This window comes from Babylonia areolata, chromosome 12 (genome assembly GCF_041734735.1).
Source record: "Babylonia areolata isolate BAREFJ2019XMU chromosome 12, ASM4173473v1, whole genome shotgun sequence".
NCBI lineage: Eukaryota > Metazoa > Mollusca > Gastropoda > Neogastropoda > Buccinidae > Babylonia > Babylonia areolata.
The window spans coordinates 37,773,679-37,788,678 of record NC_134887.1 but is presented as its reverse complement, the minus strand read 5'-3'; the positions used below and the strand labels follow the sequence as shown (position 1 = coordinate 37,788,678).

The 15,000-nt window shown below is 47.6% G+C and overlaps 1 protein-coding gene across 9 annotated transcripts in view; it reads right to left on the bottom strand.

Annotated features, from left to right (window-relative positions):
* LOC143288597 (uncharacterized) overlaps positions 1-15,000 on the bottom strand; it is a 201,240-nt gene that overhangs the window by 127,953 nt on the left and 58,287 nt on the right. For 8 of the 9 annotated variants that reach the window (XM_076597224.1, XM_076597226.1, XM_076597229.1 and 5 more), the window contains exon 1: positions 3,552-3,672. The exons of the other annotated variant lie outside the window; for it this stretch is intronic. In XM_076597224.1, the coding sequence (XP_076453339.1) occupies positions 3,552-3,640 (89 nt within the window). In that variant the 5' untranslated portion in view covers positions 3,641-3,672. Of the gene's footprint in view, positions 1-3,551; positions 3,673-15,000 lie in introns of those variants that run through there. 9 annotated transcript variants of the gene reach the window in all.

The window sequence follows — 15,000 nt, the reverse complement described above, 5'->3', positions numbered from 1 at the left end:
AACACTCACAAACACACCAACAGACTCTGGCACAGACAGACTAGTCAGGGGGGAAACACTCACAAACACACCAACAGACTCTGGCACAGACAGACTAGTCAGGGGGGAAACACTCACAAACACACCAACAGACTCTGGCACAGACAGACTAGTCAGGGGGGAAACACTCACAAACACACCATCAGACTCTGGCACAGACAGACTAGTCAGGGGGGGAAACACTCACAAACACACCAACAGACTCTGGCACAGACAGACTAGTCAGGGGGGGAAACACTCACAAACACACCAACAGACTCTGGCACAGACAGACTAGTCAGGGGGGGGACACTCACAAACACACCAACAGACTCTGGCACAGACAGATTAGTCAGGGGGAAACACTCACAAACACACCAACAGACTCTGGCACAGACAGATTAGTCAGGGGGGAAACACTCACAAACACACCATCAGACTCTGGCACAGACAGATTAGTCAGGGGGGAAACACTCACAAACACACCATCAGACTCTGGCACAGACAGACTAGTCAGGGGGGAAACACTCACAAACACACCATCAGACTCTGGCACAGACAGACTAGTCAGGGGGGAAACACTCACAAACACACTAACAGACTCTGGCACAGACAGACTAGTCAGGGGGGAAACACTCACAAACACACCAACAGACTCTGGCACAGACAGATTAGTCTGGGGGGAAACACTCACAAACACACCATCAGACTCTGGCACAGACAGACTAGTCAGGGGGGAAACACTCACAAACACACCAACAGACTCTGGCACAGACAGTCAGAGGGAAACACTCACAAACACACCAACAGACTCTGGCACAGACAGACTAGTCAGGGGGGAAACACTCACAAACACACCAACAGACTGGCACAGACAGACTAGTCAGAGGGAAACACTCACAAACACACCATCAGACTCTGGCACAGACAGACTAGTCAGGGGGGAAACACTCACAAACACACCAACAGACTCTGGCACAGACAGACTAGTCAGGGGGGAAACACTCACAAACACACCATCAGACTCTGGCACAGACAGACTAGTCAGGGGGGAAACACTCACAAACACACTAACAGACTCTGGCACAGACAGACTAGTCAGGGGGGAAACACTCACAAACACACCAACAGACTCTGGCACAGACAGACTAGTCAGGGGGGAAACACTCACAAACACACTAACAGACTCTGGCACAGACAGACTAGTCAGGGGGGAAACACTCACAAACACACCAACAGACTCTGGCACAGACAGACTAGTCAGGGGGGAAACACTCACAAACACACCATCAGACTCTGGCACAGACAGACTAGTCAGGGGGGAAACACTCACAAACACACTAACAGACTCTGGCACAGACAGACTAGTCAGGGGGGAAACACTCACAAACACACCAACAGACTCTGGCACAGACAGACTAGTCAGGGGGGAAACACTCACAAACACACTAACAGACTCTGGCACAGACAGACTAGTCAGGGGGGAAACACTCACAAACACACCAACAGACTCTGGCACAGACAGATTAGTCAGGGGGGAAACACTCACAAACACACCAACAGACTCTGGCACAGACAGACTAGTCAGGGGGGAAACACTCAGAAACACACCATCAGACTCTGGCACAGACAGATTAGTCAAGGGGGAAACACTCACAAACACACCAACAGACTCTGGCACAGACAGACTAGTCAGGGGTGGGGAAACACTCACAAACACACCAACAGACTCTGGCACAGACAGATTAGTCAGGGGGGGGACACTCACAAACACACCAACAGACTCTGGCACAGACAGTCAGGGGGGAAACACTCACAAACACACCAACAGACTCTGGCACAGACAGATTAGTCAGGGGGGAAACACTCACAAACACACCATCAGACTCTGGCACAGACAGATTAGTCAGGGGGAAACACTCACAAACACACCAACAGACTCTGGCACAGACAGACTAGTCAGGGGGGAAACACTCACAAACACACCATCAGACTCTGGCACAGACAGACTAGTCAGGGGGGGGACACTCACAAACACACCATCAGACTCTGGCACAGACAGACTAGTCAGGGGGGGGACACTCACAAACACACCATCAGACTCTGGCACAGACAGACTAGTCAGGGGGGGAAACACTCACAAACACACCATCAGACTCTGGCACAGACAGACTAGTCAGGGGGGAAACACTCACAAACACACCATCAGACTCTGGCACAGACAGATTAGTCAGGGGGGGGACACTCACAAACACACCATCAGACTCTGGCACAGACAGACTAGTCAGGGGGGGGACACTCACAAACACACCATCAGACTCTGGCACAGACAGACTAGTCAGGGGGGGGACACTCACAAACACACCATCAGACTCTGGCACAGACAGACTAGTCAGGGGGGGGACACTCACAAACACACCAACAGACTCTGGCACAGACAGACTAGTCAGGGGGGAAACACTCACAAACACACCATCAGACTCTGGCACAGACAGACTAGTCAGGGGGGGGACACTCACAAACACACCATCAGACTCTGGCACAGACAGACTAGTCAGGGGGGGGACACTCACAAACACACCAACAGACTCTGGCACAGACAGACTAGTCAGGGGGGGGACACTCACAAACACACCATCAGACTCTGGCACAGACAGACTAGTCAGGGGGGGGACACTCACAAACACACCATCAGACTCTGGCACAGACAGACTAGTCAGGGGGGGGGACACTCACAAACACACCATCAGACTCTGGCACAGACAGACTAGTCAGGGGGGGGACACTCACAAACACACCAACAGACTCTGGCACAGACAGACTAGTCAGGGGGGAAACACTCACAAACACACCATCAGACTCTGGCACAGACAGACTAGTCAGGGGGGGGGGACACTCACAAACACACCATCAGACTCTGGCACAGACAGACTAGTCAGGGGGGGGACACTCACAAACACACCAACAGACTCTGGCACAGACAGACTAGTCAGGGGGGGGACACTCACAAACACACCATCAGACTCTGGCACAGACAGACTAGTCAGGGGGGAAACACTCACAAACACACCATCAGACTCTGGCACAGACAGATTAGGGGGGGGGGGGGGGGGGGGGAAACACTCACAAACACACCAACAGACTCTGGCACAGACAGATTGGGGGGGGGGGGGGACACTCACAAACACACCATCAGACTCTGGCACAGACAGACTAGTCAGGGGGGAAACACTCACAAACACACCATCAGACTCTGGCACAGACAGATTAGGGGGGTGCGGGGGGGGGGGGGAAACACTCACAAACACACCGACAAAACAGAAACACAGACAAAGATACACAGACACACAGACAGGAAGACACACAAAAGAGACTGGTGATATCCGGCACAACTATCGAGACGGGAGAAAAAGAAAAACAAAAAAAAGACAAGAAGCCACACACTACAAGTGCACACACCTGAACAGGTGGTTTTTGTGAGGTTTTTTTTTTGTTGTTGTTTTTGGTTGTTGTTGTTTTTTAATTATAATTACCTCTTCCAGTAATGATGATGATACATCATCCTCCCGTTCCAGTGCTGCGGCAGGTGCGACTGGCCGTAATACCCGCCTCCAGAATACATGGCACCAAACTTGACTCAACACGGGACTCCCAACACACAACACACACACACACACACACACACACACGCACAAGAGACTCCCTCACACTCCTCTCTAGGGCAGAAACCACCACCACCACCACCACCGCCGCCGCCGCCACCACCACCCAAGTTCACCAAAGCCTCACAGACCCACCACCAAGTTCACAAAACACAGAAAGTCTTCTGCCCACCCAACCCCACCACCCCTGACCCGGCCCCAAGAGGAGGAGGAGGAGGAGGGGCCATGCCCTCAACAGGTAACAGGTCCTTCACAGGCTTTGTAGTGACGTGCAGCACGTGCAAAACGTGGTCTCATCCAAACTGAACACAGGACACACAACTTTGGCTGCTACAACGGAGATTAAAAAAAAAAATTTTTAAATGGCACTTTTCTCTCCCCGGAGGAAACAGAAAAGACACACACACACACACACGGTGGTGGTGATGAGGATTAGTATCTGCTTTTGTCCGCTCGTATCCTCGTCAGTCATCACAATGCACACGATAGAACGCTGCGGCTTAAAACCTCATCTGCCTGCAACAGCTGTGTATCTATCTCCTGGTTAAATTATCACTGTTGTGCGGGTGGGTGGGTGGGTGGGTGAGAGGGGAGAAGAGGGCAGAATCAGCCTTCAGCTTCCAAATGAAGAACCTCGTCTTGTGTGTCACTGTCTCCTCCGGCTAGGCTCTCTCTTACCGAGAAGCGTTATTAAGTCAAGTAAAAAGTGGTCAAGTTGAGCGCGTTGAGCAAAACTAGATTCGTTGTCAGCAAGGCACTGGGTGGTTGCTCGTGGTGGTCGTGGTGGTGGTGACTCACTCCAGAGACATAAGGCAACCCGTGAGCACGACTGTTGAGGCCTCCCCATTAAACTTGCAAGTCGTCGAGGCGATTCACTGCAAATCTTCCAACAACAAAGCCAGCTGAACTACTAGCCACTTCATTGTAAACGACGGTCTGTCCACACTCAGCCTCTTCCATCCTTGTCCTGCGCGCGCCAGAAAGGAAGCTTGTTTGTGCAACACTCTGTGTGTGTGTGTGAGAGAGAGACAGAGAGAGGGGGGGGGGGGGTTAACTTGTCAAACGCTGTGCACAACTCGTAGAATGATCCGAATCCGATGGAGCAGGAAGACGCACTTCCAGCACTGACTCCGCATCGTGGGGTTTACGCTGTTCTGGCACTTTCAGCGCGCGCATGGCAATCACAAACACGGACACACACACACACACACACTGTTTGAGGTATCCTGGGCATGAAGAGGCTTCATGTCCTCCTACGTCTCGTTTCAATCAAACTGTCACCGTCGTATTTCTTGTCTGCTGTGACCGCTCACTCAATCAACAAACTGGAACTGCTTCATGTCTCTCAAGGCTTGTGGCGCGCATTAATCCTCGTGGCACTTGATTATCATCTTTTTCTCTATAAACCAGGCGACAAGTTTTAATCTATAAAAAAAGGGGGGAAAATGAATACAATAATAATAATAATAATAATAACAATGTGGAAAAAAAAACAAAGAAACAGAAAGGCCACACAGGTAACAACTATCCGACAACGCGCGAAGACACCTCCAGTCACCAACACTCAAGCCAAATCATTCTCCTTAAAAAAAATAATAATAATAAATAAGTACATAAAACTGCTGGAACTCATCCTCGTGTCAACCATTACTAGGAAAGCTGACTCTTCCCTGAAGTCAGCCACATGAACTGCCCACTTTCAAAAAAAAAAAAAAGACTAAAACAACCTTCCTTCTCTGCTGCTTCAAGGCTCTCTCTCTCTCTCTCTCTTCTCCCCCACCCCCTCCCCACCACCAACTGCAGAAGCAGCAACATGTTATTCTCTGTTGGGAAACAAAACACTCGCCATGGATAATTACCCCCCCACAAAAACAAACAACACGCCTCACTCACGATCCCACTGGAAAAGAACTCTTCTAAAAGTCAAAGGTAGAGGGAGGGAGGGAGAAAGGGTGTATGTGTGTGTGTCTGTGAGAGGGGTGGGGTCGGGGATGGGAGGGCAGGGTGGCTGGGGGTTGGTGGCGGAGAGGGGGGGGGGGGGGGGGAGAGAGGAAGGCGGCTAACAATCAATATCGAACATTCCACCATCGCCGTCACCTCCAGCCGCCCAGAGAAGAAATGTCAAACGTCATCGGTAAATTGTTTTTGTCTTCCACTGCCGCTCTCTCTCTCTCTCTCTCTCTCTCGGGGCTCTTCGATTTTATATGAAGTGTGAAGAAGACAGATTTCCTTGCTAAAAGATCACAGGAGCCTTTTTCCACACATCGCCCCCACCCCACCCCCCGACCCCATTCCACTTCTCTCTCTCTCTCTCTCTCTCTCTCTCTAATCTTTCCCACTTTCCCCACGACGTAATCCATCGAAACACAGCGTTATATTATTCTCGTTTCTCAATAGATAAAGTATAACTCTGTGTGTGCGTGTGTGTGTGCGTGTGTGTGTGTGTGTGCGCGCGCGCGCGCGCGTGTGTGGATCCATCCATGTTCTATGGACAACCATAATCATAATGTATCTTTCATCTTGTATTTTAAAACTCGACTTGACCTCTCTCCTGTGTCTCACTTGGTCAATGCGTATCACACAAATCAAAAAGCTCACATCAATAAATCAAACAACCAGAAATAGGCCTGTTTTCTCGTTGTTGTTGTTGTTGTTGTTTTCATAAGATAAAAAAAAAAGAGAAAACAAAAAAGAAAAACAGACATTAATAGCGACAAGGACAGGGAGGCAGTATGGGGGAAGGAGGGAGGGGGGCTGGGGGGGGGGTAAGGGTGACATGAAGGAGGCGGGGGGCTGGTGGCGGGGGGGAGGGGGGGGGACAGCCTCCCAAAATTCTCAAATAACTTTAGCTTTCCAAAAATGATAAATAAACAAATAAATAAATACATAAATAACAAAATAAACAAATCCCATAAAACCCTGAGGTGAGACAAACGTCATTTTCCGCTAACCCATCGGTGGGAACCTTGAAGCGATATCACGCGGGCGTTAAAACCCCACCCAATCAGAGAGACAGAGGGGAGTGGGGAGGGGAGGGGAGGGGCGGGGGGAAGAAGAAAGGGGGCGGGGAGAGAAGAGAGATGGTGGGGATGGTGGTGGTGGAGGGGGTAGGGGGGTTGAAAGGGGAGAGAGGGAGGGGGAAGTGTTAAGACATCAACATCGCAAATCTTACACTATTTAGAAAGTCTGTATCCCAAGCTGAAACGCTTGATCAATAAAGTAACTGAGGGGGGGTTGGGGGGGGGGGGCTAATGGGGTTGGCGAATGACCAGGGGGGGGGGGGGTGAGGGGGGAGAGGGGGGGTAGAGTGAATGTAGGGTAGGTGCATGTCAAGGGGTGAGGGTGTACGGTGAAGGATGAGGGGGGGGGGGAGGAACACCAACAACAAATGCTCTTTGATGCCAGTATTTAGTAGGAGAGTAGATCTCTCTCTCTCTGCATCTCTCTCTCACCATGTATCTCTTTATCTCTCTCGTCCTGTCCAGTCATGACTGACTACGATGTTTACCTGGAGTAGGTTTCGGATTCTTTAATTCTTTAATCCTATCCTGCATGCTACTGCCCCCCACCCCCCCACCCCGCCCCCCTCCACCGAGTCACCGCCTGCAGTGTGTTTTGTTGCTGTTTTTCTCCTTTCTTTTTTTTTTTTTTTTTTTTTTTTCCCCAGCTACCGCCAATATTTATCAACGTGTCTGCCTTTATTTGAAAGGGGTGTGGTACCCGATAAATCAATAATCGCGCAACACACACACACACACACACACACACACACACACACACACACACACAAACGGGGTAAACATGAACGAATATCAGCTTTAAGTTTTGCGTGTGCTAATCAAACAATACTAGACAAAACTATAATACAGAAATAAATAAAGATTAAACTAAAAACTATTATAATATTGTGGACAGGGCATATCATAACGAGACAAAATAAATATATCACAATATTGAGGATAATCGATAATTTCTAAATTCACTTCGGCTTCCAGCCCAACAGAAGTGGACAGCACTGAGATCCTCTCTCTCTCTCTCTCTCTCTCTCTCTTTCACTCACTCTTTCTCTCTCTCTCTCCCTCTCTCTCTCTCTCTCACACACACACACACACACACACACACACACACACACACACACACCACCACCACCACCACCACCACCACCCCACCACCACCACCACCACCACACACACACACACACACACACACACACACACACACACCACACCACACCACACAACACAACATCACACACACACACACACACACACACAGAACACACCACACCACACAACACACCACACCACACACACACAACACAACACAACACACACACAACACAACACCACATCCTATTCACACACCAAAGTACAATACATCCCATTGCCACACTGAAGCCAGAGACAAAAGCCGACACACCAGTGTACCGGACCAGCCTGGTGGACACGGACATCAGGTGCGACCTACCAGCGCACTCACTGCTATCATCAACTTGCCGCAACCAGCAAGCTTCCAAGTTTCATTGGGGGGTTGGGGGGAGGGGGAGGAGGAGAGGGAGGGGGAGTGGGGACTGCCTCCCCCCCCCTCACCTCACACCCTCCCACCTCCTCCACGACCCATTCTCTTCAAATAGGCTCACTCTCTCTCTCTCTCTCTCGTGTTCGCGAACGTGCTTTTTTTTTCTTCTTTTTTTTTTTTAAGTAACTGTACTTACAAATATTTTATAACCGGGGGGGGGGGGGCGAGGGATGGGGGGGGGTGGTGCCTTGAAAGTGAGCGGCGGGGGGGGGGGAGAGAATGCACATGCACACGCACAAGTGCACGTGTTTCACACACACACACACACACACACACACACACACACACACACACATCGATAAATGGGTGGGGGTGGGAGAGAGAGAGAGAGAGAGAGAGAGAGACAGGTGGATGAGAAATGAAAACGTAGTGATCAAATTTCTAAGTCGTGTTTCAGTTTCTTCGCAAACTTAAATGTCATCATGATACTTCGATTTGGTTACCCTCCCTCTCTCCCTCTCCCCCCCCCCCCCACCCTCTCTCTCTCACTCGATCAACGCGCATTGGCTTGTGAGCCACAGAGAGAGAGAGAGAGAGAGAGAGAGAGAGAGAGATTAAAGAGAGTGGGAGAAAGAAAGAAAAAAGTAAGAATGGATGGATGACAGAAAGAAAGAAAGAATGGATGACAGAGAGAGAGACAGAGAGAGACAGAAACAGAGAGAGAGAGAGAGAATTGAAGAGAGTGGGAGAAAGAAAGAAAAAAGTAAGAATGGATGGATGACAGAAAGAAAGAAAGAATGGATGACAGAGAGAGAGACAGAGAGAGACAGAAACAGAGAGAGAGAGAGAGAATTAAAGAGAGTGGAAGAAAGAAAGAAAAAAGTAAGAATGGATGGATGACAGAAAGAAAGAAAGAATGGATGGCAGAGAGAGAGAGAGACAGAGAGAGACAGAAACAGAGAGAGAGAGAGAGAATTAAAGAGAGTGGAAGAAAGAAAGAAAAAAGTAAGAATGGATGGATGACAGAAAGAAAGAAAGAATGGATGGCAGAGAGAGAGAGAGACAGAGAGAGAGAAACAGAGAGAGAGAGAGATAATTAAAGAGAGTGGAAGAAAGAAAGAAAAAAGTAAGAATGGATGGATGACAGAAAGAAAGAAAGAATGGATGACACAGAGAGAGAGACAGAGACAGAGACAGAGAGAGAATTAAAGAGAGTGGGAGAAAGAAAGAAAAAAGTAAGAATGGATGGATGACAGAAAGAAAGAATGGATGACAGAGACAGAGACAGAGACAGAGAGAGAATTAAAGAGAGTGGGAGAAAGAAAGAAAAAAGTAAGAATGGATGGATGACAGAAAGAAAGAAAGAATGGATGACACAGAGAGAGAGAGAGCGAGAGAGAGAGAGAAACAGAGAGACAGACAGAGAGAGAGAAAAACAGAGAGAGAGAGAAGATGCAGAAGCAAAGTCCAAACACAAATTACGCACAGGAAGGGAGAAGAAGAAGAAGAAGAAGAAGAAAAAACCCCATTCAACAGTGTCGTTATTTTCTGCCCAAAGAGATAATTTGGGAACAACAACAACAACAGCAGTAAAAATAAAACTAATAATAATAATAATAATAATAAATAAATAAATCATCATCACTGCGACTCGTACACAAGCGTGTCTCCACCTTCCTCAAAATGAATGACCGCGACTCACGCACACGTGTTAAAAAATTCAAAAGTTTTTTTGTTGTTGTTTTTAATAAAATATAAAAGGGGGGTGGCGGCGGGCAGCTTTTCAATATGGCTTTCAGGATGATGCACACGTTTGTGAACCTCCTCCTCGCGTGGCACCAGCGAAGAGCTATATTTGGGCTTCTGATCACGCGGACTTTTGTGCACGTGGATTTCCTCTTGTTGCCTTCTTCGCGAGCAAACACACACACACACACACAAACACACACACACACACAAGCATGCTCGCAATTTTCTTTTGATACCGTATCTACCAGAATAACAGCACGCACACTCATCATTTCAACGCCGACGCTTTCCACCGCTGCACTCTAACCCTAATTTATAATTAGAACAGAACTCTCACTGACAAAGGGGTGGGGGAGGGGGGGGGAACTAACAATCGTGCGTACACAATGAAGTGTTCTGTCTTGAAGAGGAGAATAATTCTTTGGACGAGGAAATTATACACATACAATGAAGACATCTGTCTGGCCCCCAGAAGACCCGACGACCCAAATCCATACACCCCTTCCAAGCATCTCTTCCACTGTCTTTGTTGCTTCGTCAACTGTAACAGCGCCGCAGCTCTGTGCTGGATTTTAGGGCCCCCGCTCTGGAAGTGGACTGACCATCTCCGAAGGTCGACGAACGAACAAGAGAAAAAAAAAAAAAAAACGCACGCACGCACGCACAAACAGCTCTCGACAGAAAAAAAACAACAAGAGAGACTGGGGTGAGAGAAGGGAGAAGAGCGGGAAAAAGACCACAAAAAAAAAACCACAAAAAAACCCGTGCTCTACCATATTATTTCTGTCGAGGGGGGGTGCCCTCTCTCTTTGGGAAGAACTCCATTTAAACCTCACCTTCCAGCTAAGTCTCGATTATATATATACACCGGTTAATTAATTCTCTGCGCGGCGGCATCAGTGACTTTCAGTTTCAAGGTGTCAAAATGTACGGATCCACACACACACACACACACACGCACACACACACACACAAATCAACAAACAAAAACGCACACGCGCACGCGCGCGCGCACACACACACATCCACACACACACACACACACACACACTCTCTCTCTCTCTCTCTCTCTCTCTCTCTCTCTCTCTCACTCACTCACTCACTCACTCACTCACTCACACACACACACACACACACACACACACACACACACACACACACACACACACACACATGCTTGTTCATGATCCACTCCCTCTTGAGCTTGTATTAAAATAGAAAACAAAGTTTTAATAATAATAATCATTATAATCATTATAATTATTATTATTATTATTATATCGCTTGTGTGTTCTCTCGTGGACGCACAAAAAGAACGCATCCTGATGCAGGCACAAAAAAAAAACCCGACAGACTAACACATCTGCCAGTTCCTTTCAAGTTTGAAAGACCCCACAGGCCTGTCCTTTTTTCTTTTCTTTTTTTTTTCTTTCTTTTTTTACTCACATCTCTATGTATTTGTCTCTCTCCCTCCCTCCATCTCTCTCTGTTTTTTTGGGGGGTTTTTTTCTGTTTTTGTTTTTTTTCTTTTCTTTTTACTTCTTTCTCTCTACCCCTTCCCTTGCAACCTCTCTCTCGCCCACGTTGTCTGGAACTAGTGGGAGCATCAAAATCTGCCTGGAGGTTGGGGGAGGGGGCGGGGTGAGGGGGGGGGGGGGGGCGGCAGGGGGTGCTGGGAGAAGTCACTTGTCAGAAATGCAAATATTGAAAGACCCTTCTTTAAGTAGTTTCCCTCTCTCTCTCTCTCTCTCTCTCTCTCTCTTTCCCTTCCCTATATATCTACACAGAGAGAGAGAGAGAGAGATGTAAACACACACACAAATCCAACCCCCCACCCCCCACCCCCAAACCTATCCTCGCGCAAAGACCCACCCACCCACACACCACCACAACAACAATAACAACAACAACAACAACAACAAAAAACCAAACACCATTCACTTCGCCTACTTTTTCCTTTGCCTTTTCTCCCATTCCGTCGGGTTTTGTGTGTGTGTGTGTGTGTGTATGTACATTATATATATATATATATATATAAACAAAACAAGATGGGAAAGGGAAAAAAAAGGGGGGGGTGGGGGGGTAACCACATCACCTTAACACGTGCTCTTGTTACACGCAATTTTCTCCTTTTTCAAACTTTCACAACAATCCCCCTCTCCCTCCCATCGTTTCTATAAGAATAAAAAAAAAAATTTTAAATTTAACTGTTTCTTCCCCACACCTTCTCGTCCACGTGGTATTATTATATTTCAATACATTTCATCTTACGTGCCAACTGCGCGCAAGCAAGCAAGAACGAACGAACGAACGAAAGAAAGAAAGAACACACACACACACACACACACACACACACACACACAACAACAACAACAACAACAACAGCAGCAGCAGCAGCAACAGCAACAACAACAACACACACACACACACACACACACACACACACACACACACACAACAAACACACACACCGTGCCTCAACCCTCAACCCTCCTCAGCTTCTCATCCCAATCATTATATTATTTTCTCCCCTCGAGTTTGATCCATTTCCTGTTTTGTGGCATTGCACTCACGATTTTCACGTGTGCGCATGCGTGCGGGCGGGCGTGCGTGTGTGTGTTTGTGTGTGTGTGCCTGTGTGGACATGTGTGCGTAGAGAGCGAGAGAGGCGGGGGGGAGGGGGAGGAAGGGAGGGAGAATAAGAATAAGAATAAGAATAACTTTATTATCTCCAACTGGAGAAATTTGGTCAGGTGCATTATCACAACATAGACAAGTAAACAACATGGGGGCCATAACTGTAAAAGTCAACAACAGCTTTTACGAATATTACGAAGACACAAATGTAAAAAAAATATCACAAACACCGTTTCATACATACATCCACACACTGCAGGTAATAACTGGTATTCTTAATGTAAAAAACAGAAAGAATTAAGTAACATTATTTTGAATATAATTATAAGCACAGCCTACTATACTGCACATTGATTATAACAGACAGATAAGATAAGAATAAAAGATAAATTGCGGAAAACCACAACCAGATAATCAGCACACACCCGCACCCACCCACCCACCCACCCCACACACACACGGTTTACTTGATTAAACAAGAGTAATAAACATACGTTGTCAAATCAAAGCAGATTTCATTGCCGTTATCCCCTGTGTTTTCTCCCCCACTTTCTTGTCTTCCCTTTCCGTCACGCGTTTCCTGCCTGCTCGTGATCACAGCAGGTCAACGACAGACAAGACAGACAAGCCGACGGTCTACCGGCTGTCACGATTGGGGGGAGGGGGGGGGGGGGGGGGGGGGGGGGGGTGGCGGGGGGGGGGGGGGGGGGTACAGTGTCTCCACACCACACCGCGAGCCTTACTCTCCTAACAACCTACTACCTGCCTGCCTGACTAACAAACAAACAAACGTATGCATGCATACACGCACGCGAGTCAACTGCTCTTTCTAGGGGAAAAAAAAAAAAAAAAAAAAAAAAAAAACACAAGCACGCATACCACGCCAATCTTTCGTCAAGTGCATGTGAAAAACTAGCACGCACGCACGCATGCATGTACGTACGCACGCACGCACGCACGCGCAAGCGCAACTTCCATGAGAAACATGAGCAAACACGTAAGCACGCACGCACACAAACCCGTTGTCAAATTCGCGAAAGAAGAAAAAAAAACATAATATACACATACGCAGTGCACGCAAGTCAAACGTCGTCAAAAATGGAAGCACACATGCACGCACGAACGCAAGCAAACTCTCACAAAACTATTTTTTTTTAAAATAATAATAAATAAATAAATAAATAAATAAAAATAAGAAAATAAACAAATAAAAGTTTTCTTTGTGCCATCCACTTCCGTAATGTGAAACGGTGAACAAGAACGCTTTTTTTTTTCTGCTCTCCCCCCCCCCAGTATAAAGCAGAAATTTCGCTGTGCGTGTACAGTAGTTATTTCCCAAGCTTTCCATGACAGGATGACTTAAAAAGAAATGAAAGATAAGGTTGAAAACCTGGGGGTGGGGGTGGGGGTCGGGAGGGGGGGTTATCAGAGAGACAGAGACAGACAGACAAAGAATGAATGCATTAAGAAGAATGAAAAAAAATAGGAAGCAAAAAAAAAAAAAAAAGAAAGACAACAATTCAAGTGTTCACAGCTAAAACAAAAAACAGAAGAGAGAGAGAGAGAGAGAGAGAGAGAGAGAGAGAGAGAGAGAGAGAGAGAGAGAGTGGAAAAGAAAAACAAAAGAAAAACTCATCCGTGCGCAGGTGCACAAATCGCAGTAGCGCGGCCAATCAAATCTAAGCACACAGATGATAACCTTCCTTCCTTCCCTCCCTCCCTCCCTTCCTATCAGACCAATTATAACAGCATCGCACAATCTAACTCACTGCCCCTTCCCCCTCCACTCTGCCCCCCCCCCTCGCCCCACCCCTCCTCTCTCTCTCTCTCTCTCTCTCAGTAAAGACGAAGCCCTTGTTATATTTTTGTGATGACCATTATTATTGATGAGTACGGACGGGGTATGAGGACCCTGGCCCCAACAGCATAGCACCCGTAACTCACCACAGCCCCCCACCCCCCACCCCTTCCCCCCCCCGAGTCAAGTGTCTAATCGATTTTGTTTTTTCTTATTCCCTCCCCCCCCCCACCCCCCCCCCACCCCTTTTTTTTTTTTTCTTCTTTTTTGTTATCGTCATCACAATCATCACTATTACTATCATAATTAAAATCATCATCATTATTATTATTATTATCATCGTTATTCTACTCTATTTTTCGCTTGTTTCCTTTTCTTTGTCCTCGCCTTGTCCTCACACCACAACCCCCACTACACACACACACACACACACACACCTACACCTTTCCTTCCTCTCCCACCCCCACCCCCACCCAAACCCCTCAAAACTCCTTCCTCCCCCCCCCCTACCTTCTCGTCGTCCTCATCACATTCACAAGGTCTTCCGTGCCTTTCTTCTTCTTGTTGTTGTTGTTCTTCTTCTTCTTCACCTTTTTTCTTCTCCCTGACTTGAGCTTT